A 27,169-nucleotide genomic window follows, 5' to 3' on the forward strand; every position below is an offset into this window, starting at 1 on the left:
GTTACTGAAACGATTTAATCAGAAAACAGATGATTCCTGGTTCATTGCACAAATAAAAACAGATTGAACAATGAAAGGAGCAGGAAGGCAAAGGTTGTGCAGGCCAGTGCTCACCTCTTTGAACTTATGACTGAGCTTGCTTGTGTCCAGATCAGATGGGGAAAACATGTCCTCATTCTCAGGGAGCTCAAAGACTTCAATGGCCATGTCACCACCAGGAAGAATGGGCCCAACTTCATCCTCTTCTTCATCAGTGGCATATTCTCCAGTCTGAAAGGAAGGGGATTTCAGAAATACAACTGTCCTCATCCGACAGAGAGTTGTTATTAAAACTATTTTTATAAGAGAAAAGCATGTCACCAAACGTTAAGTGTTAATGTTTAAATGAAGCATGCCTCATGCACCCAATGTTATACACAAATGTTAGTGCAGAGATCCAGATTACTAAGTGCAGACCACAGAGACATGTGCATTTAACAGTGAACAGCAGCGGCAGCCAGAACGGCTCATCACTCGGAGGATTTGACAGTTTTACTGAATAAAATCATCTTGCTAAAGAAAACAAATAATTTCTTTATTACACCTATTTATGTGTGTGTACATGTGAGGGCATATAAATGCCACAGCACATATGCAGAGGTCCGAGAGCATCTGGGGGAGTCAGTTCTCTCCTTCCACCATGTGGGTTCCAGGGATTGACCTCAGGTCATCAGGCTTGGTGGCACACACCTTTCCCTACTGAGCCATCTCAACGGCTCAGGAAACAGGCGGTGTCTTTAAATCCCTACTTCCTGAGCCATCTCCTATCTGGAGCCAGGAGGAAGGAGTCAGAGGTCAAAGGTCCACAGAGGCGGCAAAGCTTTAGAAGCCTTTCAAAACCACAGCAGCTTAACTGCCCTCACCCCAGACTTCAATCAGTTGTGTTTGGATTGTTAATTAGGGGCCTGAACCAGTGAAGGACAAACTCAGGGTTTCTAACCATACATGTGCTGCATTATCTAGATATAAAACTATCTTGTCAGTCTGAAAAAAATAAATCACCTACGTTTTTAGATTTCCAGCTTTTTCTCGGAGAGCCAAAGATCTGTGCACATTATGAGGCCATGTCTGCTTGGTGGCCATCTTAGATAGGCCCTTCACTTTCTAGTTCACAAAACTTCACTAACTGCTGTTCTGTGTTAGCTGGCTCCTTTCTAAGCCAGCAGGACCCTGTAGGTATTTGAGTTCATGACCTCTGAAATAAATGTGTGTCTTTGTCACTGACTTCCTCAACAGGATTGGAAAGTAACTCCTCTTGGCAGCACCAGGGTATGAGGCTATAATTCAAAATAATTGCCTGACATCTTTACCTTCTGTAATTTAAGGATAAATCACAGATTCTGTGGGTTAAAAAGACCAAGTTCATTTAATTCATCCCTGCTCCTTCAGGAAGGAGCTTTTTCAACACACAGAGTGCAGATACGAATTCCTATTGCCGCCCTCCAGCCAGCCTTCACAAACAATGGGGCAATGGATTCCTTGGATCAGGCACCCTGGGCTCCAAGGGCTGCTTTTCCTCTATGCTGTACTCAGGCTGCCACTGTGGGAGACAGGCAGCACCCTTTTCCTGTGCTTGGCAATGAAGGAAAATCTGGGGAAATCTGGGCATTTGCCTCCAAGTGATCCTTCCTAGTCTCGAGGGCCAGCATTCAATTGCCTTCAGACTTCTCTTTTCCAAATAAAACCATTTTGTCAACAGTACAGATTTTTCTCTCTAAACTTCATGGCTGTGCTTTGATTTCCTTGTGCCTCAGCATTTCTCTAGCTATGGAGCCTAGAAGTAGACAATGCCCAAGAAACTGTGGGCCACTGACAACAACACACTGCCTCAACACCTTCTGGACTCTTTTTCCTCACACAGGGACTGTGATCACAGAGACCACAACCTCACAGCATTTGTCTAAAGAAATAACGTTAGGATCTTTCATGTAGAAGAGTGATTTTCAAACTGGCCACGAGAAAGTTGGGTCTGCTCCCCATCTTTCTTATTCAAGTACAATTAAAGACATCTTGGCTGGAAGGGAAAGAGGTTGGTATCAGTGACTCATTCATTTTTAATATAGATGGCAGTTTAGTGCCAAGAAATCTAGAATTCTTTAGACACTAGTCTCAAGAGGTATATCTAACCTGTGCCCACGCACCCAGGCTACATACAGCTAGACGAGGCTCAGGACAACTATATGAATGGCCAGTGCAAAATCCTAAGCTGAAACTATTACAAGTCTTCTTTTGAGATCCTTTTCTTTTTAATTCAAATTCATGTTCATTGAGCATGAACTTTATAGATTACAGTGTCATGTTACAATGTCACAAGAAGAGACATTCTTGGGTCAACTTTAAGTATCATTCCAAGTACCTTTGACCTTACCAATGGAACACAACAATGTAGCTTGTTTGTTTTAGGTTGCTACTGGTTTAGTTAGCATTCCTTCAGAATCAGAATCAAAAGTGTAAGCAATTCTTACTTCTAAGAATAGTTCTTTCTCCCTTGTCTATTATACCCTCTATCATAATGACCTCTGCAAATATATGTTGTTAAGAATTTCAGATTCTTTTATTTTTGATCCTCCCAACTTCCTTTCTTCCATAAATCCAAATGACTTCCAACTCTGCTGAAATTACAACTCCTTTTGTCTTTCCATTTACCAGCACCTTCTCTTTCCAATTAGCCTATCAGCATCCTGAAGACAAACTATGTCTTTCATTGTCTTGAGTTCCCTTTACTGCCTTGAGTCTGATTTGTTTTAAGCCCCGAAGAGTGTGGGTCTTGCAAAACTCTGGAATCATTCTATCTCACCAACCACTTGCAATTCCTACTGTCAGGAGCTTTGAATAAAGGATGCAGCTGCTACAGAATACCATAAACATCTGGACTAAGAAAGCTATGTTTAGTAGATGAAGAATAATACACTCTGCTGACTCCTTTATCTTTATTGAAAATCTTAATTATTTTTACGGTTACCCTGCAAATAAAATAAATGATATGGAACAAAAGGTTAGCAACATGTTGTAAACCTCAAAGTGAGGTCAAATCTGCTATTTGTAGAGAAAGATGGACAATGTTATACAATGCCACTCCCTGCCAAATTACGCACCCCCCCCCCCGCCCCGCCACCTCCACACACACAAAAAAAAGCTCCACAAAAACTCCCTGCCACCACCTATCTCCCTGGTAGCCAGCTTCCTTCCTCTGATCAAATTTACAATCTTTAAAACAACTGGATCCTTGGCATTCTTGATCTCACTGTGTAATCTATTTTAAATGTGGCAAGAACAGTTCTCTGGGTAAAAACTGACAAAAAGTGAGCATCCCTTTCTATATTCTGTTTACCTTGTTCATTAATACCTTGTTCTTTTTAATGGGCCCATTAAAAGGTTAGGGAGCAAAGAACCCTACTTCAGAAATTTCATGTTTGTCCAACAATATGCACTCAACAGCTAGATGACATGGGTCTGAATATACCATCTTAATTTGGGGACATAGACTCAGAGACTTCACCCAAGGGCCATTAGTTAAGTTGTTGAAACTATTATCTAACAGATCCCTTAAACCTTCACTCTTTCTTTTATGCTATGCTGTTACCAATCCACAGAAACAAAAACTCTGTAGGGGGATAGAGAGGGGCAAACAGCAAGAAAAAAACATTACTTCTTTAACATTTCCTCAAATGTAAAGTTTTTTGTATCATCCTGCTGTGTTGAGATCGACCATCCACAGCTTTGATTATCATTCAATTCATTTTGAAGTCCTGCACATGGGTCTGCTGGGATCCAAAGTTCCTGTCTTTGTTTTCCTCATCGTAAGTTCATCCTGAGCAAACACACACACAAAAAAAAAAAAAGAAGGAGGAAGAGGCCCCTTTGGAAGGACAAGGAAGCAGGAACAGCAGTGGCTGGGGGATTATAAAATAGGGATCACTGAAAATCCAACTAATATATCTTCTCTAAGTCTTAAGTGTGTTCAGTACAGTGCAGTGACAAGTCTTCCCCTGGGCTTCGGGGCCTGCTGACTGGTGTTGCATGCTTGCTTTCTTACAAAAGCCACAGCCAGATTATATAATCACTAAAAGTTATTTCAGTGTCTTTAGAAAGAAGGAAAATTACTTCTGCAAGGGAAGAAAGGTGTAAAGTTCCTCTAGATTTTTGTTGCTATCTTCTACATGTTCTTCTCATACCTTATTTTGTGGACCTCTAGTCTCAATCTTCCTAAAACACTCTCCCATCGCTGCTTCTCACATTTCCTCAAGACATGAATGCTTTGGGACATAAACATTTTATTAAATGACAATGGTAATAAAGAACACCCTGCCAGGGTGCACCACTTAGTAAAGATAACTTCTGGTTGGTAGGAGGAAAAGCGGTCGGACATAGTAGAGCCTGGAGCATACACAAGAGATCTAGGCATCAGCCTACGCTTTACTGAAGGAACATAAACGATCAAATCTAGGAAGTTGTTGAAGTGGGGACCAATAAAAGAATCTTAGTTGGGTGGTCACTTAGCTCTGGGTTCAAATGCTGGCTCTGAGATTTTGCAAGTGAACTTCTAGACCGAAGTTTTGATTGCTTAATGTGTCAAGTGAAAAACAAACAAAGCGCTGGGCGGTGGTGGCGCACGCCTTTAATCCCAGCACTCGGGAGGCAGAGCCAGGTGGATCTCTGTGAGTTCGAGGCCAGCCTGGGCTACCAAGTAAGCTCCAGGAAAGGCGCAAAGCTACACAGAGAAACCCTGTCTCGAAAAACCAAAAAAAAAAAAAAAAAAAAAAAGAAAAGAAAAACAAACAAAGCAAACAAAGAGAACAGTTCCTTACCAGGACAAGGTTGTCACTGTTAAATTAGGTGGTGCCTGAGAAGCATTTAACAGAAAGGCACAGCACTCAACAGATGGTCAAAAAGCTGATCTTTGTTATTGCTGTTGTTGGTACCAACACTGAAGCGGTGACACTCTACATGAGGTCTCAGCAAGCCTGTATCTGGTAACCAGAAGACACTAAGCATCTATCTTGTAAGTATGATTCCTTAGGTCCCCACACTTGCATCTTTTATCGGTATTCTGACATAAACCATTCCTTTCCTAACGGGCTCCTTTTCTCATGTTGCAGTATGGACTTGTTAATATCAAACTCAAGAGTCCTGTGCTTCCCCATCTGTCACCAGGGGCCAAGGTACAGGGCCCTCACATCAGAACATCCTGTGAAGCTGTTGCTGGTAACTTTCCTCCACTCCCCCATGCTCCAAAGCATACCTTCATCTCTCAGAACACTCACAGTCACATCTGCCTTTTCCCATCAACTGCAAGTCCCTCAATGGTGCCAGGTACAATTTATCCCTCTAATCCCAGTGGCTAGGGGACTGTTTGGCATACAGTAGGCCCCGAACAAATGTTTGCTGAATAAATTAAGACAGTTGTGGCCACATCTGCACACCATGACAGAGCCTGATTTTCCTGTTCCTCTCAGCTTTCCAGGATGAAATACAGTTAAGCACAGCTGCAGCTGAGGTCTAATGGCCCTAGTGGGGATTTTCTCTTGTTGTTAGGCTCAACTGTTTGCAGTCATTTTTGCTGTAGCAATGTTTACTCTGGTAAATTCCGGGACACTAAATGGTGCTAATCATAAAAATAGCCTGAATTATGCAGTTTGTGGGAATTTGTTTACTGGATTTGAATCCAGTTTTGAGTGTGTGTGTGTGTGTGTGTGTGTATTCCCAGACTCACTTCTGAGAGAATATAGAAGAGAACTTTCTCTGCAGAGGAAGACCTCAGATGAGACACTGACACAATTCTCCATCCACTAGGATTTTAGCAAAAAGCACATGCATGCTTTGGAACATAAAAATTCCCCACAAAGGCATCTCTTTTCCCATGTTGGGCCAGTGACTTTTGTGTGGCCTGGTTTTGTAATGTTGAGCCACTTAAGGCTCTGGACATTATTTGCAGAGCTGGAAAGCACTTTGTTCAGGGACTGTTGTGAGAATACACAAAAGTGACACATTCGAAGTTATACCACTGCCAGGAATACGTAGAGATTGTGAGACCTTCTCACTAGGATTATTTCACCTTCTCATTTCTCCAGGACAACCAGAGAAGTGCAGCAAGAACATACCAATGGGGGTAGAGAGAGCGGGTCTCCAGGAGAGCCGCATCTTTCGTGGTCTACTCTTCCAGAGAAGAGAATCAAGACTTCAGTGTCTTAGGAGATTAGGAGGATTGGAGGAAATATATACATATGATGCTGACCTGCGAAGTATATTCGTGACCCTTTTCCTTTACTCACTCATTCAAAATGTATCAGGTTGGTTGGTTGGTTTGTGTTTTTTGTTTTTGTTTTTGTTTGTTTGTTTTGTTTTGTTTTGTTTTGTTTTGTTTTGTTTTGTTGTTTTAACTTTATACAGAGATTTGTTTCAGCTCACAGTTCTGGAATTCCAAAGTTAAGGGACCACCTATGATAATAGTCTCCTCAGTGGCCAGAGATACGTGCTGGTGCACAGTGACTCATGGTAAGAGACAGCGAGCCTGTACGTGATGTCTGTGTGCTGGGAGTACATGCAGATGTGTGCATGTGTTTACATGTTTATAGTGTCTCGTTCTTTCGTTTTGGGAATGTTTCTTGGTTTTTATGCCATTCTTACTATCTGGTTCCCACAGAAAGAAACTTATTTAAAGCTCTCTTTTTATTATTTAAATTATGTATATGTGTGTGTGTTTATGTGGGGTTATGTGCACATGACTGTTGATGCCCTTGGAAGCTAAAGACATTAGATTCTCCCTTGGAGCTCTAAGTGGTCATGAGCCACCTACTTGGGTGCTGAGAACTGAACCTGGATCCTCTGCAAAAGCAGGAAGAGGTCTTAACTGATGAGCCATCTATCCATCCCTCAAATAGAGGAACATTTAAAATCAATACCTAGATTACGCATCTAGTCCTGAGTCCCCAGGCTTCAGGAGCTCAATTCAGCTTATCACACTGCTGACAAACTATTATTCTAGCAATTTTAACTAAAGGTCTGTAAATACAATCTCTTCCAACTACTCAAGTCCATATTTCCTTTCTTCAATACTTTGTTAATTTTTTTCATTAATTAGCATTGTATTTTAATGTTTTCTTTAGTTTTTATCTACCCAAAATAGAAGGCTTACTCAAAACCAGGACCACTATTTCCTGCAATGGTGTCTCAACAGTAAAATGACCCGAGTGACCTCGCTTCCTGTGCTCTACTGTAATCCTTCCTCTCCAGTGTGGACTGAACCTAGCTAAATGCACGGGAAGTCACTAAGTTAGTTACAGGAAGGGCGACTTCTGCCTCTTTTGTCCTCCTGCTCTCTCCAAGTCCCCAGTATTGGGAAGCAGGAATCTATGTTGTGAGCAGGAAGAGGCCACATTATGAGGTACTGAGATGTCTGGCGGATGGCCAGCAGGAAACAGAGGTCTGCCAACAGTCACATGAGGAGCATGGAAACGGCTCTTCTGCATCCTGTCGACAGCTGCGAGGGAGTTTGGATGCACACCCTCTCCCAGCTGAGCTCTTAGATGACCAGAGCTCTGGCTGACACCTTACTTAGGGCCTTGGGACAGATGCGGGCTTAGAAGGATCCAGATGAACTGGCTCACAGTGTACTGTAGAAATAGTTATTTTAAATTGCTATGGTTTGGTGGTTGGTATTGTTTTAGGAGGAAGGGGGTGCACATAGGAAGGGAGGCTGCCTTAACAAGTCAGGGAAAATAATAGGAATGTGGCTTTGGAAATGAGCAGTGGGAAAATGATAGACAGATTCTAGAGAATGGATTAGTCTAAATTGCCCTGAACAGACTGTTAGAGGAAACCTGGAAGGAAGGGCCGTTAACACGGCAGAATGTTCAGAAACATCAACTTTCGTAATGAGATGTAGGAAATGTCTAGTAAACAGGATTTCCACGGCATCGGAGGGCTGCCTGACTGTCTTCTCCCTCTTGTAGAAATAGAAATCAGAGTGAAAGTTATGTTAAGCAGGAAGGAAACTAGAGGTGATGGCTTTAAAAGTTTATAATTAAGTCTAGAATTAAGAGATGGCTGCCAAACCCAAGTTCGGATTCAGGAACTGCCAGCGAGAACAGAGTTCTCAAGTACAGGCTAGATTATTGGGGTTCTGACTTAGGAAACTCCAATTTTAAACCACGTCAGATAAACAAATCTGCCACTACCCGAGAAGAGACACCATTTCCATTCATTCTAAGGCTGTATAATTTTACTGAAATGCTACGCTAGTCTGAAACAAAGGCCACCACGCCTTTGCTCACAGGGCTCATGGAGAGATCTATGAAGGAGCTGTCTCTCAGCAGTGTTCTCCCATTTCTATACAGTTTATAGCACATGGGAGATTATCTCACGAGAAGAACACACCTGTGGCTACACTGATCTAAGTGACCAAGAGAAACAAGAAGGAATCCACCCAGTCTAAGGACACAGACTACTGTGAACAGGATTGTAAGTCAGAGAATAGCCCAACCCACAGTCCTGACACCATCTATACCCCATCACCTCCCAGGTAAAAGAAATCTGACAAACCTTCAGGATTTACCTTAGAAATCCGGTGCACTGATGTTTCCATTTGTCCTAAGTCAATCCAAGTAGATCAGGGTGTACCAGTAAATGGATAGATGGGGCTTCAACACTGCAGTCTAGGGGCTAGAGACCTTCACTGTCCAAAACCCCAGGCAGCTGGGGAAGGCTGATAGGAAAGCCCTCCAGGACCAAGGAGCAGCAGTGACGCCATCCAATTCAATGACTGCACTGTGAGGCTAACTGCCCACAGGGTGCATATAAATCCTGAGTTATCCCGCAGGAATTCTCTTCCAAGTGAGCTAGGCTAGCAGCAGCTTGGAGGGAATCTTCAGCCACCTGAAGGCTATATGACCTAGCAATAGTCTTTCCCTAAACATATAAAACTTACAAAAAAGGATCTCCTTCAAGTGATTCTTCTCACTGTGGGGCCAGGTGAGACGGAGCCAGTATGCACAGAACTAGGAAGCTTAAATACCTCTCTCCTCCAAAGTTTCCACAAACCCAGGGTCCATGCAGAAGGGCAGACAACCTCACTAGTAGTCATCTTAAAGCAGCTGAGGCCAAGATGGAGGTCAGGAGCTATCAGGGTTATGGAGAGAGAAATCGACTCCATGTCATTCACAAGGCATGCTTCCTGCTTAGTGTGGCTCCAACCTAAAGCTATTCCTCACAGACCACCCAACATACTTCCAACAGTAGCCCATAACTGCTGCCATGACCTCTCCAGCTGGGTTTGACTCAGCAGTCCTAAGCCTGACTTCCACATAGGAACTGGAATGAACCCTGATCTGGGGAACCCGCCAGTCCACCCTTCTGACAACATCTCTTCAAATCTTGTTTGGATGCAGGGAGTGGGGTGCTGACAAGGACGGTGAGGCCGAGAGCTCTTCCTTCCCCACTGAGTTACCTTCATCACTAGAAACACAATGCAAGGCAGTTGGGGTCCAAAGGTCTACCTCTGGGTTTCCAGGGAGCTTGTCTGTCTTAGAGAAATTTCCCTGACAGGACCACATTCCCTCTCTGCTCCCCCTCTCTCCTTTCGTTTTCAATACAGGGTTTCTCTGTGTAGCCTTAGCTGTCCTCGAACTCCCAGACTGGTCTAGAACTTAAAGATCCGCCTGCCTCTGCTCCCGAGCGCTGTGATTAAAAGTGTGTGCCACCATGCCAGGTCCAACATTCCTTTCCAACCACTATGATGCATACCAAAATGTCTGGTCTAGAGACAAATCCAATGTTGCATGGCAGGTCTAACAGACTGCAGGAGAAACAGGGTCAACGGGCAACCCAATGATGCTACTTTTTCTTACTGATCCTTATATGCCCTGACTTATCATCTGCCCTGTGGACAGGAAGTCTCAAGATTCCCTGGTAGTCAAACCACAATGATTGAAATCTCCCTCCTGCTCATACAGATGTGTGCTTCTGTAAATATTGTCATCAGGGTCAGAACCTTCCTCTAAGACAGGAAGTGTGTCCATGTGAGTTGAAGCAACCATCTGGTGCTGGCTGTTCAGGTCTTTACTCCCTAAAGGCAGCAAGAAGAGAGCCACATGACTCCTGCACAGGTAGGGATGGAAGGATATGAGCTCTGAATAGACTGATGTGAATCTTTTATATGGAGCAATAAGCATGTCTCCTTGTTCTGCAGGGAAAGTCTATCTTTCTTGCACAGTCCCTGGCCAACAATTGGAGAGACAATACAAAGGGCAGTCATAGAAATGCCATAAAATGTGAGAGAGCTCAGAGAATTATTATTTCCTGATGCTTAGATTCAAAGCAAAAAAAAATTGAGAAATTCAATTGATTTTTAAAGGACCAAAACAATATTGTTCAATTTAATGGAAAAACCTCTAGAAGCTCAGCTGATTAAGAAAGTCCAAACACTTCTCCATTCACAATGATTTTAAGCATCACCACCTCCTCCATCTCTGGTCTACAGGTAAAGAGACTTCGCTTCCTGAAAACCCTTACACTGTCAGTTTCTTCTGCAACAGAAAACAGACAACAAAATCAACTTCAAGGAAAGAAGTAAGACCAGAAACCTGAAACTCACACTTCCATCCTTGAAATCCTCATTGTAAAGACCCTCTTACCCTATGGCCACTGACTTCTTACAGGCTGCCTTGAAAACAATTTAAATTCTCTACAATGTTTATATATAGTTTTCACAGCAAAATAGCAAGCTTCTTGTAAGACAAAAGTATATGGTCCATGACTCAATCGTCTTAATTCCTTTTAATAAGTGTTCTCTATTTGCAAAGAGATGAATGCCACGTGTCTTTACAATTCTGATAAATATCTACAACACAAAGAGGCAACCCATGATCTTTTGTTTTCCCACCGAGATCTTGCAGTAACTAGTCAACAGCCAAAGGGGACCTCTATAATTCAAATGTCACACTGCAATTTCAAACTGGCAACCTTCAGTGGGTTTCGTTTTACTTGCTCAGGAAACAATGAGGTATTTATTCTGATGCCAGTACAACTGTGGGAAGAGTTGAGAGATTTGTGTTTTCTTGAATTTTTAATCCGCAGAACTGGACAGCTGGTTACAAGAGGGGTACATGTTATTATTGCTTTAATAACTCTGTAACATACAATGAATCGAATCTTAGAGAATATGTGTTTGCCTTATAGCTTGTATTAAAGTTGATTTATACAACTGTAAAAAATTATAGCAGACTATCAATTATAAAAGAATTACAGCTGCACAAAGTGTAAAAACCCCAGTGCCATCAGTGCGATTTTTATATATATCGTACCTACACGCTATTAACAAACAGAACCTCAATCTTCTGCTCTCCCTCTAGAGGGAATTCCAGTTCCTTCCTCACAGGAATGTGTGCTTTCTGGAAGCAGCTCCTTCTTGCCAAGTGCCTGCTACACAAGAACACAAAGGTCTTTACCTCAGTGTTCCTGGAAGCTTTAATTAATGTAACCCAGGATCTGATAGTAGCCAGCACCTTCCCATACCCCCCACAGATCCAGACCCCCATAATACACACACACACACACACACACACACACACACACACACACACACACACACTCTCTCACAATTTTGAGTTAGTGGATCTGAGGCTGGACAAGGGTATTTGTATATTTCAAGAAGTACCAATACTTCTGGGCATGATAGTTATACCAATAATCCTATCACTTGCAATGTTGAGCAGGGAGACTTTGCTTAGTTCAAGGCCAGCCATATCTAAATAGTGGGTTTCAAGTAAGCCTAGGCTACAGAGTGAGACCTGTCTTTAATATAAACCAAATAATAATGATGATGATGATAATGGAGTACCATAAGGTTTTTACACTAAAAAAATGAGATAGTTTTAAGCTAATTTTTTAACTCCTCAAATACTAACAACTATGTTATATTCATTTTAAATCCATGTAATTATTAAATATAAGATACTGAGTATGGTGGATTTTTTAAAGTGCCAAGTTGACAATATATAAAATAAAATCCAAAGCACAATGCACAGTGACATAACTATTACTAAGCTAACAGCTTAATTCAAGAGGAACAGAGCATCTATACTGCACTCCCATGGACGAGCATCCTTGACTCCTTATCAGCCACTAGCTGCAGGGCAGAACTGTGTTAGAATATTATCATTCTTGCTACTGTTTGCTTTTAGTTCTACTATATTTTTGTTTAAGCAACACACCGTCATTTTGGCAGGATTTTGTAACCACTGGAATCATACTGCATTTTTCTGTGCCTTTGTGCACAGTAGGACAATTCAGACTACACTAGTTGTGAGCTACTGATACAATGCTCACCCGCTGCTGAACTGTGTGAATATACCAGTGTATTTATTCATGCTTGTGTTAACAGAGATATCAGATGTCTTCTATTTTCCTGTTACAAGACTACATTATATAAGTTTTGATTATATGTATGATATTTTTATTTTACTAAGATGTTTAACAAAAGATAGAATTTTTGGATAAATTTTGTTTGACAGTAACAAATTGTTTTTCCAAAGTGGCTGAGCCAACGTATTTTCCTGTGTGCTCAGAATGAGAGTTCTCCTTACTTCTCATCTTCCTTGAACTTCAAATATCCAACTTAAATCAGTTCCACAGGTCTCAAATGGTATTTGCTTGGGTCTTCAATTTCCACTTTTTGGCTGTCAGCAATCGAGTTGGTTATCATCTGCCACTGAGGCTTCTTATGTGGCGTGTCTGCTCAAGCCAGGGACCCACAGGTGGTCTTTTCTTATGGACTCAATTTCTATTGTCCATACTTTCTTTTAGTTTCTGGCTGACCATTTCACTTTCTTTAAAGTATTTGTTTGATAAATGTAACTTCCTAATTATAATGGTGCCCTTTTCTCAATCTTTGCCTTTCTGAAACTTTTCCTTTTCAAATTAAAGACATATCAACACTGTTCTTTGTTGTCTTTATTTTAGTTCTACTTCTCCTATTTGACTGGCCAATCCACCTGCAATGGAAGGTAGAGACTGAGATGGGAATTCAAGTTCTCTTTTTCTTGCATTTACTGATGTGCTTTTTTCAATCATTTCTCAACTTCTATAGAAGATCTCCATCAATAGCTAACCTGCCTATTCATGTGCTCTGCTGTCGAGATTACAGCAACCTAATAACAACAATCTCTTTTAAGGTATTGATAGGGTTGTCTTATTGCATTTTTCTTTCATATATATATATTATATATAAAAGTTGTATACACACACACACACAACTGCTTACCAAAGCCACTGAAAATGCCTTTAGATTTTCACTAGAACTAGACTGAGTGTGTACATCAACTTGGAAAACACTGACTCAATGTAGCTCCAAGTCTTTCAATCTATGAGTAAAATTTCTTTGCCTTATATACATGTCAGTAAAAGTTTATTGCCCCTTTGAGGATCTCCCATACACTTTATTTCTTGATATCTAGTAATGTGGTATTTTAAAACTTACAATTTTCTCCTCATTTGTAGACATTCAAATACATGTTATATTTTAATACCATGTATTCAGAAAACTTGCTAAAACCTGTATTATTTTGAATAACAGGTACTGCTCAAGTTTTCTAAATAGATAGTCTCATCCTCTGGGAATTGTACCAGTTTTATTTCTTCTTTTCTGATTTGTTTCTCCTCTTCTTGTTTTCTAGCACACTGCTTGGTATTAACAATTGAACTACCTAGCATTCTTGGCTATAGCCAATCAGGATGTGTGACCTTTGATGCATATTGTCAGATATGGTTTGATGACATTCTGCTTAAGTGGCTTTTGCACAATTTTAATTTAATTTTAGGTTTTATTTCTCATCATTAGGTTTCGAGACCAAGGTTGTAACTAATTAGTTCATTCATCTCACACTCTCAAGGGTTCACTACATTTCTGACATCGAAGTTGTATGACTGTTAGTCTTAGGTCTGCAAACAGAACTTCTGTGGAATTGGGTATACTTCATAATGATTTACCTCATCTTTTTTGCCTTTCTTCTTTCTCCTTATTTCATTGTCTGTTCCACACCCCTTTCTTCACCTCCCTTTCTCTCCTTCTCCTGTGGCTGTTTATTACTCACGGTGTTTGTTTCCCCATTTAGTTTTGTACTTTGAAATTGTAAACTCTTATTTCTCAAAACATTAACCTTTAGGCTTTGATTGAAGTGAACACACCCAAGAAATGGCATGCTTGTATTTCGTGTGAAACTCAGCACAGATTTAAGCTGCTTTGATGATAATTTCTCACATAAAATGTTTTCTTCTTTGCCACTTAGCAATAAGCTCTAATATCAGTAATTTTCCATGGGGTGGATTTATTCCCATCTATAGAGATAGTAGCCCATGGCATTCCAGTTATATGATTAAGTTCTCCAATTATCCAGTTAATTTAGAGTATGGATGGCATTCTGTCCACAGTAACTCAAACCAATACCAATCACAGTATCATTAGAATAACTATGCATTAAGGATAAATATGACTGTAAGATGAATGAAAGAAGCCAGATATAAACAAGTACCTTAGATTTATTTCATTCAAATGACATTCTAGAACTGGCCAGATTAACCTGCAGTATGAGCAAGCAGAGTGAACAGTGCCTCTGGCTGAGAAGAACTGCAAGGTCACCACTGGGACAATAGAAATGTCCTACAATGTGACAGGGTGACAATGCTTCCGTACCAAACTGTTAGCTTAGACACACTAAAAGTGGTACAGTTTATCATATTCAAATTGTTCCTCATTGAAGTTGATTTCAAAATGGTGCTATAATAAAAATATTAAATTATACATTTAATATCTATGTAGTCCTCTTTTATCTTAATCTTATTTGTATAAAATAGCCATTTAAATCCCTTTAGAATGAGGAACTCCAGAACTCAGAGTTGTAGTACTGATATCCATTTCAAAGGCCTGGGTCACTGATGGAGGTAGGCATACAGCTGCCATGGACAAGCCTGCACATGAGTCCTTGCTTGGGTGGCCATTCATTGTTGCTCATGAAAATTCACTTCTATGACTGAAGGCTATCTCTAAGTTAACACACTTCTAAGTAGCAGAAGGCCATTTGCGTAGTGCAGATCTTGGCATTATTTAGGTCGTTTTGACTGTTGTGTTTCTCCTGCAAGAACGTTAAGTAAGAAGTCGTGTTCACCTGTGTGTGGTAAAGGGCAAACGCTAGTGCAAGTGTGAAGTCACAGCGCAGCAAGTGTGAGTATGACTGCGCTCCAGCCTCTTCCAATATCGACTCTCCAGTCTTGCTTTGTATGATACTGAGTCTCTTCCGGCATTCTATGCAGTTCTTTTTTGCTATCATATTTTCAACTACAAGTAACTCTACTCTCCATTTTTAATTTGAACAATGTTGTATGTTAAATGTATTCTTCGAGAAGTCCATACATGTGTATGCTGCAAGAGAACATGCACTCCTACAATCTCTCTCCAACTTCTCCAGAACCAGTGCGCACATGTCCCCTCCAAATTTCATGTCTTCTACTATTTTTTAAAAAAAACAACTTACTGCCACCAGCTCCCCAGCTAGCTAACATCCTTTCAAGATAAAAATCCTGGAAAGGCTAGAGACAAAGGAAGACGTGGCCACATAGCGAAGGCTGTCTATGACCTTCCAGAGCCACCGACACGTCAAATGGAGAACACTTGAGGCACTGCACTATGATCTCGAACAGGGCTAGAGCATCACTATCATCACTCTCATTTAATATAGTGCCTTGGTAGAGAAAGCCGGCAAGGAACTAAAGATGCTACAATGGAAAAAGAAGCCAGAGCACCCCTATTTGCAGATAATGTGAATCTACATATAAGGGGCTGTAAAGCTTCCACCAGGAAATTCCAAGGTGGCAGATTACAAAGTTAACATACCAAAATCAGTAGTTACCTTTCTACACACCAAAATCAAACACACTGGAAAAGGAATCAATAGAACAATCCCATTCACAATAGCCTCAACCAGAAAGAAAAAGAAAAAAGAATTCCTTGGGATAAGCTTAACCAATTATCTGAAGTATCTATATAATGAATACTTTAAAATATTGAAGAAAGAAATTGAAGACACTAGGAGATAGAACTCCCATGTTCATGGATTAGTAAAATCAATACTGTAAAAAATAGCCATCCCACCGAAAGCGATCTATGGACTCAATGCCATTCCCATCAAATTCCAATGCAATTCTTCACAGAAATTTAAAAAAAAAAATCATATGGAAGCACAAAGGACTCCAGATAGTCAAAACAATTCTGAACCATAAAAAAACTTCCTGATGTATCACCATTCCTGACTTTAAGTTATACTATATATAGAGTCACGGGGCAGGGGGAGCAGAGGGGTGTATGGTGTAGGCACAAAAACAGACACATTCATCAAGAGAATAGAATTAAGGATCTAGATACGTGTCTATGGACCTACCACCACCTGACTTTTGTCAAATATGCTAGTAATACATGCTGGAGAAAAGACAGCATCTTCATGGTGCTGGGAAGACTGGGTATCTATCCATAAGTAGAAGAGTGAAACTTGATCCTTATCTCTCACGCTGAAGAAAAAATTCAATGCCAAATGGATCAACAATCTCAACATTCAATCTGAAACTGAAACATCAGAGAAAATAGTAAGATGCACACATCAGTGTGGGGTCAGGTAAGGACTTTCTGAACAGGAAGTAAGAAATGGAACAGACTATCAGCAAGTGGGGCTGCATGAAACTAAAAATCTCTGCACCACAAAGGAAACTATTAACTGACAAAAGAGGCACCCACAGAATGGGACAAAAATCTGTCTGCTATATATCTGACAGAGTATTAATGCCCAGAATATACAAAGAACTAAAAAAAAAAAAAAAAAGAAAATAATCAATCTAACTTTAAAAATGGGCTATGGAACTTAACAGAGAGCTCTAAAAAGAAGAAATACCAACAGGTAGAAAGTATTTTGTTTTGTTTTGCTTTTCAAGAGAAGGTATCACTGGGTAGCCCTGGCTGTCCTTGAACTCACCCTGTAGACCAGGCTGGTCTTGAACTCAGAGATTCACCTGCCTCTTCCTCCCAAGTGTTGGGATTAAAGGCCTATGGTACCACGCTCAGCGATAGGAAATATTTGTAGAAGTGTACAACATCCTAAGCCATCAGGAGAATGCAAATTAAAGCTATTCTCCAATTTTATCTTTACTTTCTTCATAGGATTTAATTCAGTTCAATTTCTTGGCTTTGTCTACTTTTCCCAGGGCTGTGGTCATTCCTGTGAAAAGTAGAAATCAATTAATTATTGATACCTGTTATTAGTGAGACAGGAAACTAATGGAAGATATTTATGAGCTAAGAAAAGTAGTGATACCTAGGACACTATTGGCTCACTAAAAACAAAAGCCTGAGTCCAGCTTCTGAGAGGGACCCAGAGGGCTTGGTAAGTAGATGAAGCCTAAGCAGAGCCTGAAAGGCAAATTAGGAGACATGCAAGAACCACCAAGAGTCTGTACAGTAAATGCCAGTCACGGAAGACAAAACGGGGAGCCTACCCCAGCACAGACTGCCCACCGGAAGGCAAGCTGGCTTCCCGGGATAGAAGGGTCTATTTCTTTCTGTGATTCAGAACTTTACAAGTCTTTTGGTAAAAATTACATTCATCTTTCCAACTAAGATACTTTCAAAGTTGGAAATATCATTTATACTTGTCCCCATGCCACCTCTTTTGACTTCAGGCTCTGTGGTTTTCGGTGTGATACAGAATCACTCAAATATGCTGCTAGGCAGACAAAGTCTATGCTTTCAGATAAACTTACTGGCCAAGAAGGATTTGACAAAGTAGGCTTTCTGTTGTTTTTGGATCTAGTTCAGAAATGACTAATGTTATACTGTGGCAGCTAGAAAGATAGGGACAGGAAAAATATAATTAAACACTTCCACTATAGTTCTTAGGTACAAATGATGACCATGCTAGGCAAACGTTCCTGTCCTAACACTTGCTATCCGTGGCTCTGACTTTTCGCTACCTGTGATTGGTCTTAGATGCAAAGAATATTATCAAAATTCACAGTGAGGTACAGGGTGATGTTCAAGCATGGATACAGTCTTCAAAAGCATGTTTTCTAAGAATCTCACGATTCTATATGTCAATGGTGGAGATAAGTAAAACTTTGAGGTTTACAAACAAAACGATATAGTTAAAGAATTTGAAAGATCCAACAAAATCACAGCCTCTGGATCGCTATGAAAATTTAGCTCTGTGTTATAAGTCAGGCTCCTCTTATGATCAGCTCATGAACCTTTTAATCACACATGATTCTGTTGTAAGTGCCACTACTGTTATGACTACTTAAAGCTCAATACTTAACTTGGTTTGTCTAACCTGTATGCTCATCCAAACATATAGTGAAAACTTAAGAACTCAGTATCAGAAGATTCTTCCCTTAAAAAGCAAACATTTTTAAGCAGAAAATAAATTGCTATGTATACTGTATTACATAAATATTATACAGCCCTAAAATTGAGTTTCTTTGTAAAGTTTTCCCCTTTAATTTGAATCACAAAACATTTAAAGGGTTAGGGGTTAAATACACCCGTGGTTAAATACGAGGAAGTGAGTCCAATTTGCAGACCTGTATATAAAATGCATGTTATATTTTTCAAACCATTATTTTCAATTATTATTTAATACACAAAACACACAGCTCCAGAAACGCTTTTCAGGGAATAGGAAGTTAATAAGATGTGTAGAATATTTAATTTCACACACTGAGCAAGAAAGTACAGATAAGCAGATTTTTCTGCCAAAACACAAACCTTAAGGAAACGGTTGTTATTGTTATTGCAGTTGCCAGACATTCCTTGCAATTCAGCCACAGTGTTCTAAAATGTTGATAGAAACAATTAGAGAAGGCTTCCGCCTAACCCCAAGATAGCAGGGTAGAAAAACCTCAAGGTTCAAGTGGTGGCTAGACCACACACTGCCCAGGACCAAGAAGACACTAAGGTAGCTGCACCCTCAGTTCCCCAGATCACAGACACAGGATTATGTCTCTCTGCATTGTTACGATCACAGTACTAAAAGGCTAGCAACAAACATTGCTATCTGTTGCTCACATAGAGCAAGCTGTTTCCAACCAGCAACAGCAAATAGCCTGAGTTAAACTCAGCATTAGCCTATAATGTTTCCCCCACAAAAATGACTTTCATGAACATTTTTTAATACTTATGCAACCACAGTTTCTATTACAGTTTTGCTTCCAATTGTTACATGTTAACAGAAGCAATAAGAACAAATATTCCGGTGGGTAGCTGCTTTAAATTGCATACAATACCTGAAAAGATTCTAAGAGACAAAATGTCACAATATTATTAGAATATGAATTTCTTGTAACAAAAACAAATCATAAAAGAATAAGTTGTATTTTAAGAGAGAGAGCTTTGTTTTCTGGTGACGGTTGATCATGTTATAATCTGTTGCCTAAAGAGAGGTTGAAATGTCATTTGTGATAAACAACTTTACAATGTGATAAATACTCCATTATCAAAGGATTTTTAAGGAAGTAAAATAATCAAATAATGTTAAAAAGTACTTGCAAATTGACTCCTTTTAACTTCAGTGTGACCGTATCTATTTTCTGAACCAAAGAGACTCAACTGCAGTTAATATTGTTTCCAGCCTGAGCACACAGCACTTCAAACTACATAATGTTCTTGTGCAGAAATATAGCCAAAAATATGAACACAATCCATAAAATAAATAACAGAACAATATCACCTAACCACTACCAGCTGAATGTTGATAGTTACAGATTATAATGGGAGATTAAAATGTTGTTAAATTCTACTTGAAAATTTTACCATACACTCAGAGTTTCATGGTATGGTGTTGACTGAGGGATTTATTGAGTCTTCCATGGTTACCTTTTAAATTGGAAAGAAAGAGAAAGAAAGGAAGGAGGGAGGGAGGGAGAGGAAAAAAGTCCCAGTGAGCATAATAGTTCTCTTAAGCCCAGAAATGTGATCACTGATTGCAGATGTGCATGTGTGTGAACCGTTCAGCCTTCAGATTTCCATCTCCTGCTCTTTGGGGGACCCCTCCTATTCTTTGGCCTCTAGGCAGGGCCACTTGTGCTTTTCCAAATTAGAATAGTTAACAGAGAGTGCAGACACAGGAATGCACATTCAAACAGAATTGGCTGTTTGCTTATTGGAAACTCTTCTAGTTTAAATATTTGGAGAAAAGCAGAAGCAGCAGAAATTTAAATAGTTTGAGGATTATCTATACATTTCAAATTCTATTAGAGCATGACTTATAATTTCCTAAAGCGTTACAGCAGATGAACAGAGGCGTAAGTAATACATGACAATCTCTCCTTTCACAAAGGGCCAGTGTCCTTTAACAACTGCAGGAAATATTTCTCACATCCAGATGTTTCCTGTATAGCCAATTCAAGCAACCTGTCAACGTGATGGCTCCAAGTTAAAATGAACCCTGCATAATTTGATCAAAACCAGAAGGACTGCACCCTTCTGTGGGCAACACTCATCTCAGCCCTCGATTGGGAAGGAGCTAGTGGACCGTGGTTGCTCTTTGTGTAATCAGAGGGTCTTCTGGCTGTGTCCAGGCAAGGTCACAGGAGATATTAGCAAATAAAATGATCCTAAATTGGAAATTACAAGATGATTCTGTGAATTACAGCAGAGGTGAAAAGCCCTGTGACTGACTGTACATATTCAGGCCTGTCCTAACAAAGATACACAAATCAATAAACTGCTCAATTATATATGAAATTAAATCAATTATTCAAGGTCCATCTATCCACTGGATATCCAATATTGGTCCTTCTCATTTCCCTCACATCTTGGTCATTTTACTTTTCATTAACAGAGGAAAAGAGTAAACAGAAAACAGAGATAACACTCCAATCCTCCAACTTAATATTTGGTAGCATTAATTAAAAATCTGAATCAAGTGCCAACATTGGAAACTCTAACAGTGGAGTAAATTTTCATTGTTTGTACAGCTTTCATCTCTCCTGTGAACAGAAAATTAATGGCTGCTTTTGCCTGAGCCTGCTGTGGGAAGGCACTGTGGAACACTGAGAAAGGAGAACACTGTAAGGAATGCACAAAGGAAGTCTGACTTCAAGGAAGTCAATGTTACTTGCATTAACACAGTAGCCAGCTTCGGAATTCGACAGTTACAACTCATAAAAGGAAGAGAACCTTCAACTCAATCCTTGTTGTAAAACATTTCTGTATCAATTAATCTTCTCTTTAGACTCTATGTAGATGACACATACACATTGCTGCCTACAGTCAAGCAAGTTTTCAATGTCCCTATTATTAGAAGCACAGAACAAAGGCTCACAGACCTGAAGAATGACAAGAAATGCCATCACTCAAAACAAGAATCCTCTTAACACCTTTTGTTGCCCAGTTATCCTGTGTCTGAATAGAGACAGAGCCATGAGAGGTGTCCTGTGTGCTCCACTCAAAAACAGCCCAGTGCATTGTGGGGCTCGGGTTCGGGGCCAGGGGGAGAGCACGGGTCTGAAATCTGCAAACCACTAGCTGAACGGTGAGAAAAAACCTTGGTTACTGGATTTGTAAGGGGAAAAATATCTCTCTAGGGCTTTAAAGGTTCGGTGAGACTGACTCCTAGAAAAGTTTATGATCACAGTTTTACTCACTCTTTTCCCCAAAAAATACATGCTCAAGTGCCAATGAACTCTATTTGCTTTTCTCAAATAAATATGTAAATAAAATCCACACACCAAGCAGAAACTTGGTATGAGACATGTTCCTAAGTATAACTGTTCAGCAGATTCTTTCATTTATTCAAATTATAAAATTAGGAGAAAATCATTTTCCTTCTCCCCCCTTTCTTTTCCCCTCTTCTCTGTCTTCCCTCCTTCTTCCTCTCCTCCCTCCTTCCCTCTCTCTGCCTCTTACACACACACACGGGAAGGGGGGAGAAAGGGGAGAGAGAGACAGAGACAGAGACACAGAGAGAGAGAAAGAGAGACAGAGACACACAGAGAGAAAGAGAGACAGACAGACTTTAGAAGCTCATGTTGAAACTTTCAGGGGGCTAAATGTGATCAACCAGTTCCTCAAAGTACCTGGAAGAAACATGATCTTAGATACACAACTTTTACTGGAGGAGCTTTAAAATGACTGGATTATCTTAGTGCCCCTCTCTTACTTGGAGACTTAGTCTTAACTTAACTAAAGTTAAACACAGGGAAACAAAACACAATCAGCACCTTATCAGGCAGACTTTGACTCAAGCTCTTCAGGTCTCCTGCCTGTGCTTCCCCAGGGCTGGGCTGCTCTGCAGGCTCCCACACCCAGGCCTCGTGGGATGATTAGTGAGTGCGGACCCTTAGCCACTAGCAGGAGTTCTGAGATGCAGTCCAACCCCTGTAGAGCCAAGGACACAGTGGTACCCAGCCTTACTGGGCCTCTTCTTTCTCCACCACCTGATGTCTCCATAGTCCTCAGACTTTCAGGTACAAAAAACTCTTTTATCAGAGTAGAGAGGAAAAAATCTAAACCTGTAGAAAGCGACTCTCTAATCCTACAGCAGGCTTACAGCCTAGATGCCTCTAATAAAGCATAAAACACCAGAGTAGGGAATTGAAAACTAGGCCAAATATTTGAGGAGATCATGTGTTTAGTTTCAAAATCTTAGATAATATGTTTTTAGACTTGGTATCCCAGTACAATAAGAAAATTCTTGCCAAAAATACTCCACAAGTGCAAAATGAAATGGAGGACATAACTCTAAGAGACAATTTTAGTCATGGACAATGTCTCCACTATATTTTTCTTTGATCGAAACTTAATTGATGCCAAGTATGGTGGCTCACACTTGTAATCCCAGAAGCAGGGAAAATGACGGCGAAAGGTTGCTATGAGTTCAAAGACAACCTGGGCCAGCTTGCACATAGTGAGAACCTGTCTCAAGAAACAAACAAAAATAGAACAAAACAAAATATTAATTGATATGCAACCTGCAATTCTGTAATATAACAAATGGAGAATGTGCTCTCATTATACCACAAACACATGAAAATTTAATATACATTCAGGTTAAGACATGGTAAATGAAATATACATGAAAAAGACCTCAATGTCCACTCATTAATCTCTTTCTGTGTCCTAGATGAAAGCAAAACCATAGTCTGGATAAATAACATATTCAGATGTGCACAAGTTAAAGGTCTGAAATCTCACTGTGCCATGTCAGCTGACATAAAGAATATTTATTTTATCTGAGCATTTACACGTTTATGAAGTATGAAATACTACAACTAAACTGTTGATGAATCTTTTGACACGCCAATATGAAACATGCGCATACTTGAATGTGTTTGTAATAAGTGTGTTGTCCCAGCCCATCAGTGTGCACTTGGCATTGACATTAGAAACAGGCCAGCGTCTGTGTCTCATTACAGCACACAAAGGTTCCGGAGAGCCGTGTTCACTGGGGGGTTAGTGTTGACTCATTTACTTGATCTTCTGCAGAGCTCAGGATGTAAGATCATTCCAATATGTACCTGTGCCATGGGACATGGACTAGTGAAAATGCTCTGCTCTGCGTTATGTTAGCACAGATCCCTCTGAGCACATCCAAAAAACTTTCTCTTCCTGGGGTGAGGGGGAGCCTCTGGAGAACCTCAGTCATCTCCGGTGCTTCTCTCTCTCTCTCTCTCTCTCTCTCTCTCTCTCTCTCTCTCTCTCTCTCTCTCTCTGTGTGTGTGTGTGTGTGTGTGTGTGTATGTGTGTGTTCGTTTAAATGTTTTACTGGTTCTTCCAAAGGGAAAAAGTATTACATACTATTTTAGAACATTTGGAAACGATCGAAAACATATAAAGCAGAAAAAAAAAAAAAACATCTAATTCCAATATTACAGACAGCCATAATTTATATGGGTTCTGCTTGTTTCTATGAATTGCTTTTCAATGGTGTGTTAAAAGTTAAGACTGATTTGCCTGCACAGTGTTCCAGATACCATGAATCAATTTATAAGAGAATATCAGGTACAAGTGGTATTTCTTTCCCAAGAGGTCCTATTTCAGCTCAGTGTAGACCACATCCTTAGGAAACTGCAAAGAGCCTGTGATGCCGGAGCACCATGGTGAGAAGTTCAGGAAGAAACAGTTGTGGTCCCTACCTCATCATCATCAGCATCGTACTGGGCATAGTGGCGCTCGAGCAGCTCCCTCTGGCGCCTCTCCTGTTCCAGGGTCTGGCTTATCAACTGGGCAACCTCACTCACTTGGCCTGGTTTTTCTCGCCCAATAACGAACCTGTGGAAAGGTTAACAGAGGGTAATATAGTCACAATTAGCCAGCTAAGGAGAGTGGCCACACTCAAGCCAGAGCAAAGTCTATTTTGACTGAAAAGTACTATGACCCATGTACTTCATATAGCTAAGAGATGACAGGTTTACTCAGCTAGGGAAGCAACGTTCCACACACAGCTAAGCTAAGAAAAAGAAAGGTGAAAATAGAGGACCATCCACAAAGAATTAACACTCTCATGAAAGTCATCACAGATGCAATCTCTCCTGCGGTACTTGACACATTTTGATGACTTAAGAAATGGAGGCTAGCACATTGTCTCCTGGACCTGAGGATCTAAAACATTTCCATAAAAATGTCCCATAATATTGCAAAAACTGTTTGGAAAACATTTTGCAGGAGACCCTTGCACTGGGTGGCTTGTGAAGGGACACTGACTTTTGCTGAATTACTAAGACTTTGGTGACAAGGAGGAGAAATAGAGGGGTTTTGTTGTAATCTGATTTAAAGAAAAAAATTCTAGAAAAAGGTGGTATACTAACCCAAGGGGTGTGTGTGTGTGTGTGTGTGTGTGTGTGTGTGTGAAGATGTTAGAAAGACCGTGGTTCAAGAAACAATGGGAAAACATCTGTTGATATGAATTTGTATAAGATGCTAAATTAAAAGAAATTAACTGGAAAAACACTAACTTTCTGTAAGCCACATCATTTATGATCAGCCCTTGTCAGTATAATATGTTTTATTTAACATGGTATATCCTTTCACATTAATATATGATTCTAGTTTTCCAAAATGAAAATAATGTCTATGGTATATGGTTTCTAAATATCACTTAGCATTATTTTAAATGTGATACTTACTCCTTTTTACACTTAATTGATAAATACCCCTTGCCTATAGGATGTTTCATTCAATCTTAAACCACATGGATCACCATTTTCTGCATAAAGACACTGAAGACAAATTTTTTTTGTTCTTAGCTGTTTCTAGTTAATTGCCTTTCCAAAGCACTTTCACATAGTATCAAACAAGACTTGGCTTGGAATTAAGTTCAGATGTTCCTTATCTCAACAACATTTGGGAGTTAAGTATAAAAAAGATCCTATTGATTTTCTTTGTCAAGTAAAATTCATATTCAGTAAGACACATCTATTTTCAATGTTTGGTTCAGTTAGAATGACAAGCACATAGGCTTGTGATCACTATATCAATGAAAATATGGGATCCTCTACCAACCAAAGCATTTCCTCACATTGCTTTATAGAAAATCTCATCACTCTGGTTCCACACTAATCTTCTGTAGTTTCACTTAATGGAACTGCGTGTCCAGTGAATGGGATATACATTTGGCAGATGTGTTCTTCTATTGAGGGTTCTAAAATTTAGGTGGATTTTAGATATTATGCATCAAGTTACTATCAACATTTTAATGTGAGCCTTTATAGACATGTTTTCATTCTCCTTTAACTAATAATTAATAATGAAGTTGAGTCAGACGGTAAATGCATGTGTAAATTTTCACAGAGTTGCCCACTTGTCTTCTGAAGAAGTGGGGACATTCCATTGTCTCTTCACAATGCACGAGATCCATACCTGCTGCACAGCTTCACCAATAGCCGGGGCAGCAGTGCTTTGAAGCATCAGCCATTTTGGTGGTTTATCTGCTGGTATCAATGCTCTCAGGACAATGATATAATCATTCACATTTTACCATTCATAAGTCTTTTATGGAAAATTTTTTTAAAAGATTTATTTGTTTATTATGTATACAGGAGAGGATGCCAGATCTCATTACAGATGGGTATGAGTCACCATGTGGGTGCTGGGAATTGAACTCAGGACCTCTGGAAGAGCAGTCGGTGCTCTTAACCTCTGAGCCATCTCTCCAGTCCCACGGAAAATTTTTTTCAAAAGTTTTGTCCACTTTCAAAAATTAAGTTGTTTATTTTTATGATTTTGGTAAAAAAATGACTGTTAATATGTTTTGGTACATATTCTTGTCTATGTAGCTTGCAGATATGTATATATACACAAAATGTACATCTATATATTTCTGTGTTTAATCTACTATACTCTACCAGTTTATGCTGTCCCATCTCAGCTTTGCAAATTATATCTCTGATTTTTTTTTAAAACTATCATCAGTATTTCTGCTTCAACAGATGACCATCTACAAAATCATGTGGAGATGAATTCACACTTACTATGTGATGGAGTTGTCAAATATTTTCAGCATCTATTTTTCAACACAATAATAGATATACACCTGCTAATGGCATACTGAGTAGATTTTAATGATAAACTGTTGAATCACACACAAAAAATATGATATCTTTCAATGAATTCTAATTCCTAAATTTTTCCCCTCCTTTCTTATTAAATCATTTTTCCTTCTTTTTTCTTTAATTTAAAATTTCTTCTTAAAGTTAAATTTAATTTTTAGGCATAAAGTGTTACAAGGGGTGGTTTCTTTCTTTCCAAACAGCTAGTGATTTCAACACCATTTGTTAAAGTCTATTCTTTTCAGACACTGAATTACTTGACTACACTGTGGCAAATTAGTTAATTCTATGTTTGTGGGATGATTTTGGACTTTGCAGTCTGTTCCACTGAGATGTGTTTACAATTCCACCAATACAACACTTCTATGACTATCATATAGTAAATCTTGAAACTAGATGATGAGTTCTTGACCTCTGCGTGTCTTTCCTCTGCATTTGCATATAGACTTTATAATCAGCTGGCCACTTTCTCCAGGAAAGCACACCAGGTTTCATCTGGAATTGCTTTGAAAAGGCATCTTGACAATATGAGCTTATCTGATCCATAAACATG

At 39.7% G+C, this 27,169-nt stretch overlaps 1 protein-coding gene across 12 annotated transcripts in view; it reads right to left on the reverse strand.

Moving 5' to 3' along the window:
• Ppp1r9a (protein phosphatase 1 regulatory subunit 9A) overlaps positions 1–27,169 on the reverse strand; it is a 268,989-nt gene that overhangs the window by 65,865 nt on the left and 175,955 nt on the right. For 7 of the 12 annotated variants that reach the window (XM_042272773.2, XM_042272772.2, XM_006986867.4 and 4 more), the window contains exons 6-8: positions 24,205–24,340; positions 18,836–18,901; positions 115–270 (exon numbers count right to left, since the gene is read on the reverse strand). In XM_042272773.2, the coding sequence (XP_042128707.1) occupies positions 115–270; positions 18,836–18,901; positions 24,205–24,340 (358 nt within the window). The remainder of the gene's footprint in view (positions 1–114; positions 271–18,835; positions 18,902–24,204; positions 24,341–27,169) is intronic. The other 5 variants (XM_042272774.2, XM_042272777.2, XM_016005423.3 and 2 more) reach the window with 1 other exon arrangement.

Source organism: Peromyscus maniculatus, chromosome 3 (assembly GCF_049852395.1).
Source record: "Peromyscus maniculatus bairdii isolate BWxNUB_F1_BW_parent chromosome 3, HU_Pman_BW_mat_3.1, whole genome shotgun sequence".
Classification (NCBI taxonomy): Eukaryota; Metazoa; Chordata; class Mammalia; order Rodentia; family Cricetidae; genus Peromyscus; species Peromyscus maniculatus.